Source organism: Bos mutus, chromosome 10, assembly GCF_027580195.1.
Source record: "Bos mutus isolate GX-2022 chromosome 10, NWIPB_WYAK_1.1, whole genome shotgun sequence".
Classification (NCBI taxonomy): Eukaryota; Metazoa; Chordata; class Mammalia; order Artiodactyla; family Bovidae; genus Bos; species Bos mutus.
The window spans coordinates 32245960-32251959 of NC_091626.1; the positions used below are offsets into that span (position 1 = coordinate 32245960).

Consider the following 6000-nt stretch of genomic DNA (forward strand, 5'->3'; position numbering starts at 1 on the left):
TATTTTCATTTTCTCTTCCTTTTTTAAAAGTTAAAAAAATGTATTTATTTATTTATTATTGTTGGCTGCACTGGGTGTTCAGTGCTGGGTGCAGGCTTTCTCTAGTTGCAGCAGGCAGGGGCTATTCTCTAGTTGTGCTGCACAAGCCTCTTGTTAAGGTGGCTTCTCTTGCTGTATACCATGGGCTCTAGAGCAAGTGGGCTTTAGTAGTTGCGGCTTGTGGGCTTAGTAGGTTTCAGCATACTGGCTCAGTAGTTGCGGCTTGTGGCCTTAGTAGTTGTGCCACATGGCTTAGTTGCTCCATGTGTGTGGAATATTCCAGGACCAGGGATCAAACCTGTGTCCCCTGTATTGGCAGGCAGATTCTCAACCACTGGACCACCAGGGCAGTCCTCTCTTCCTTCTTTAACCAGCCTTGCCTGGAGTATCTATTTTCTTATTGGAAGAACTAGTGATTCTTTAAAATATATTTTATTAATTTTTAGTTCATGTATAATGAAAATATGCATATCTTTATTAAATTTGCACCTCTTCTCCATCTCTCTCTTTTCTGGTAGTATCTTTATAAAGTATAAAATAGTAGAAAGGATACAATTAAAATAGCCAGTAATTCCACCACTTTGAGATAACCAGTGTTAACATATAGGTATATTTTACTATCGGAGAAGGCAATGGCACCCCACTCCAGTACTCTTGCCTGGAAAATCCCAAGGACGGAGGAGCCTGGTAGGCTGCAGTCCACGTGGTCTCGAAGAGTCGGACACGACTGAGCGACTTCACTTTCACTTTTCACTTTCATGCACTGGAGAAGGAAATGGCAACCCACTCCAGTGTTCTTGCCTGGAGAATCCCAGGGACGGGGGAGCCTGGTGGGCTGCTGTCTATGGGGTCGCACAGAGTTGGACACAACTGAAGTGACTTAGCTTAGCATAGCATATTTTACTACGACTATTTTTCATGCATATTTTAACATAACTGAGATAAGCATCGGAGAAGGCAATGGCACCCCACTCCAGTACTCTTGCCTGGAAAATCCCATGGATGGAGGAGCCTGGTGGGCTGCAGTCCACGTGGTCGTGAAGAGTCGGATACAACTGAGCGACTTCACTTTCACTTTTCACTTTCATGCATTGGAGAAGGAAATGGCAACCCACTCCAGTGTTCTTGCCTGGAGAATCCCAGGGATGGGGGAACCTGGTGGGCTGCCATCTATTGGGTCGCATAGAGTTGGACACGACTGAAGCAACTTAGCAGCAGCAGCAGCAGAGAGAGGCATAATTTTTCTTCATCCTGTTTCTTTCATTTAAATATATCATTACCATTTTCTCTTAGTAAGTATTTTTGAAAACTTGATTTATAAGAAATGTATTAATCTGAATGGAATCCTAGATTTCTGATTTAAAAAAGAATGGATATGTAACAAGCAACGAAGGTTTACTGTATAGCACAGGAAACAGTAGTCAATATCTTGTAATAACCTATAATGGAAAATAATCTGAAAAATAATATATGTGTATATGTATAACTTAATCACCTTATTGTGTACCTGAAATACTGTAGGTCAACTATAACTTCAATAAAATGTATATATTAAGGGAAAAAAAAAACAAAAGAAATATATTAATTCTTAATACATGAAATGTATTAATTAATCACATGTAATTTAATTCTTTTTTGACATTTGTATTTCTTCATGTTATAAATACTGTTGTAGAGGATATCTTTTTGCTTGAACCTTTAAATATTTTATTATTTCCTAATCATACTTTATTAGAAAAGTTGAACTAAGACATGCTATCACGTGGTGTTTATAAATTGTCTGCTTAACTGTACCTTTGTTAGCATTAAGCTATCACTTTTCTGTCACATTTTATTTTCTGAATTATTATAATGCATATTTATGGTGAAAACTATCCTATTTATATAAGAATTAAGTCTATAATTTATCAGTCTAGAGCAGATCTGGTATGCTAGTGTGGAATACCATCTTAAAGCATAGCTTCTTTGTTTCAATACTGTTGATTTCTGTAAAGGAAAACTCTCAATCTAAGATTTCCCAGGTGGATGAACATGGCAAAACATTCGAGCAGCTAGAGAAAGACAACAAGCAAGAAATATTACTGAATATTCAGCAGAATTTTCAGACTGTTACAACTCAAAGATTAGAGGAGAAAATTCAGAAACTTCAGAAACAGCTCAGTGACTTGAAATTGTCAAATAAAAATATGAAAACTCAACTGACAAGAGTAAATGTCCTTAAAGTAAGTAAAGGATGTGAGGCTTTCAAAAATTCACTTAAGCTTTGTTCTGTTACTGTTTTTGCTGTATGTTTCTCATTGAACTTAAAAAGTTATTTTACACCCATAAAAATAATATATATAATATTAAACATATAGGATAATAAAGTTAGATGTTGTAAATCCACCACTCATTTTAAGAATCAGAGTGTCTTTGGATCTTCGCTATATCAAGCTTCAGTTGTAGTATTTCGAAAGTACATTTTATGCCTGAAACCAAAGATGCACTAGATACTTATTGGTCAACTTTTTTTGCCCGTTTATCAAGAATATTTAATCTTACTGTATCCAGTTATTCTCTATTTCTGTGTTTGATTACCACAGACTAAGACTCTCGAGGACATGGAACATGTGTTAAACCTCTTTAAATCCCAAATGCCTAGTTAATAAAAGTTCTCATTAACTATTGGTTATTGATGAACATAGTGGAGAAATGTCCTCTTAATTCATAAATTGTGGAATTTTCTTTTTCTACATTATCTAGCTCGTAAAAGAAAGAAAGAGAGAGGAAGAAAGTAAAAAAGCATGAGTTATCATGCATCATGCCTGTCTGTTACTTAGAAGAGATCTAATCATAGTCTTCTCCCTTTCCCACAACCTCTACCCTCATAGGACAAAACAATTGAGAAGCTCAGGGAATCTCTAACAAAAGTTGAAGCAATGAAAGGGAAGGCAGTTATGGAAACAGACCTGAAAACTACAGTAGACTCTGATGAGCAAGAAGCAAGATGGGATAAAAAGAAGATCCATCAAGTGTTAGAAACTGCCACTCCTGAGCTCAGCACAGCAAAGAGCACACTTGAAGAAGTACCGGGAAAACAAGAAAAGGTTTGTTTTCTTTGAATACTATATTAAAATTCTTTAAGTTGAAGTGATAAACACCAACCTCAATTTAGACTACCCTAACTTAGACAACGGAGAAGGCAATGGCACCCCACTCCAGTACTCTTGCCTGGAAAATCCCATGGACGGAGGAGCCTGGTGGGCTGCAGTCCACGTGGTCTCGAAGAGTCAGACACAACTGAGCGACTTCACTTTCACTTTTCACTTTCATGCATTGGAGAAGGAAATGGCAACCCACTCCACTGTTCTTGCCTGGAGAATCCCAGGGACGAGGGATCCTAATGGGCTGCTGTCTATGGGGTCGCACAGAGTTGGACACGACTGAAGTGACTTAGCAGCAGTAGCAGCAGCAACTTAGACAAAAGAGAATTGATTGCCTTGTGGAATCAGAGTTAAACAACCAGAGCTCCGAGAAGACAGAGATGCACCTGGGCTATGGATCAGCACCTGGAATCTTCAGTATAAGGCCTTTGTCACCATTTCTTCTTGGCATCTCTCAGTGAACTTCTGTCTGACTGACAGCCACAGGGTTAGAGTTTCTGTGACAGGAAAGAGAATCTCAAGAAAGGGTCTTAAGAGCCCTGAACAGTTTGGATGTTAGTGCTTTTCTGTTTTCTTCTTATCACAATTTTGAATGCGTATTTGCCATTTATCTATTCACTTTAAAATCCCTTTAATTGCCTTGCGCTCTCAATTTCAGGTGTTTCTACTTTAGGATATTTAGGGGGCAGGGTTTACATACTAGGTTTCTTAACTCAGTACCACCTTCTTCTGTTGACATGGTGAGTGGAGCTTCTTAAAGTTTACTTAGGAAGTCAAGCCTTTTATTTTGGGGCAGGGTTTATGTGATGTCTGTTTCTGTAGTACTCTCTTGTTTATATAAATTCCTAATTTCCAGTGCTTGCTTTTTCCTTTTCCTTTATCACTAAGCCTCCTCAGAAACCTTGCCCTCTAGATCTGCCTTTTCTGCTCTCACATACTTTCATGCACCTTTCTTTTCCTTCCACAGACACCGGTGTTCTGATCCACCAGTTCTCAGACTTGTTTTTAGTATTTCCTCCTTTGTGAACTGTCCCGTATCTGGGACACCGGAGGAAACTAGCTGCATACTCCAGCTTGGGTTCTCAACTAGCCTTTGCCGGTTTAGAATATTTATTTCCCCACTTATATGCAGAATGAAGTCTGTGGTAGTCTCTACTTGTGCTTTAGGCATGATTTATGGATGATTTTATCTGCTCTCCTGTTGATCACTATAGAGAATGGGCAGAGAGAGATGTACTTCAGGGACTCTATTACCTACAGCAAATCAGAAGCCCCCAAAATAATTACCTCACGGATGAAAAGCAAGCAGCAATAAAATTAAGTTTATCCTATAAAATTGTAAAACTAAAAACAAATCTTAAAATACAAAAGTAAGTTTAGATTTCTTATAATAGAGCTTTTTTAGCTTAAAAATATATTTGAATGTAGAATATGTTATACTTCATAAAGAAATGTTTAATAAAACTAAATTTCTTAATATTTCATTGTACATAGTAAGGTGATCAAAACTCATGACATATCTTGATTTTGGGGGGGTGGTTCTTTGTAGCTTGTTGACTTTCGAGAAACTATTATGAAGATGTTGGGCTTTAACATGAAAACAGCAGACAAGAAAATCATCAATCACCTAAGGCTTATTATACAAGTATATGAAGCATCTGACAAATCAAAGATGGCTTCTGAGTGTGAGACTGGACAGGATAATGAATAAAGAATTTCTGCAAACAAGAACTCACAAATATGGACATTTCCTCTAGCGTCTTGAATATGGTTATATTATGAATAAAATGCATTTGAAACTTTTCAGTTAAATCTGTTCTCTCCTTTGATATTTGGCAATTCACTTTTCTTTGTTGCAATCATGTTCTACATACATACAAATACATTTATTTGTGGTCTAGTCTGGATTGTTATTATAATGCATAGTGTCTAATTATATTTATTAACTGTATTTTAAGCAGAACTAACCCTTAGTTGGAATATTCGTATCTACGTTAATGGCTTGTGTCTAGAATGAATGGTTTTTGGGGTATGTCCCCTTATGAATCTAGGTAAAGTTACAGTCTATAATTTGAATCTATTTTATCTATTTGATTAACTGAGAGTTTGAAAATCAGATATGTGCTGGGGTCCAGCCCCAGCAGGATCCAGGGATTCCCTCAGGATGACAGCGTTGGCTAAAGAATAGATAAAGAGATAAGGAAAGAATTTTGTAGTTAAGAAAATAGAGGAGAGAAAAAAGATGCTGATGTTCCTTGGTTTACGCAGAAAGCCAATAAAGCCCCAGCACGGGACTTGCTCTGTTCACGTAGGCTGCAGGCGCCCTCTCGAATCGAGGAACGTGCCCCACCTTAGGCACTTTCTCGAGTGGGTCTTAGAAGCCCAGGCAGGAAAGTGAACGCAGAGAGCCCCTGCGCCCCATGGAATCAGCCTGAATAGGAAAAGGAAAGAGAAAGAACGACATGGAGAGACCGAGCTTCGGTAAGCAAGGCCCGCACTTTATTTTCCAAAGTAGTTTTTATACCTTAAGTTGTGCATAGAGGATAATGGGGGAAGGGGTAGAGTCATGCAAGGTCAGCAGTCCTTGATCCTTATCGAAGCCAGGCTTTCTTTCTGCAAACCTATCATATGCAAAAGTTTTAGGCGCATCATCTTCTGGCCAGGAGGCCTGTTAACATTTCATGACCCTTTCTTCAGAAAACTTATTTTTCTCTAAAGGTGATTATTCTAAAGTCAGGCGCCACCCTCCAAAAGCATTAGATAAAGTTGCATTCCTATAGGGCAAAAGTGTGGTGGGCTATAACAAGAAAAGAATTAA

The 6000-nt window shown here is 38.1% G+C and overlaps 1 protein-coding gene across 3 annotated transcripts in view; it reads left to right on the plus strand.

Moving 5' to 3' along the window:
• LOC102276649 (coiled-coil domain-containing protein 170) overlaps positions 1-4965 on the plus strand; it is a 38795-nt gene extending 33830 nt beyond the window's left edge. For 2 of the 3 annotated variants that reach the window (XM_070377728.1, XM_005898255.3), the window contains 3 exons: positions 2034-2261; positions 2910-3125; positions 4732-4965. In XM_070377728.1, coding sequence (XP_070233829.1) covers positions 2034-2261; positions 2910-3125; positions 4732-4893 — 606 coding nt within the window. In that variant the 3' untranslated portion in view covers positions 4894-4965. The remainder of the gene's footprint in view (positions 1-2033; positions 2262-2909; positions 3126-4731) is intronic. The other variant, XM_070377729.1, reaches the window with a different exon arrangement.
• Positions 4966-6000: the final 1035 nt, after the last annotated feature.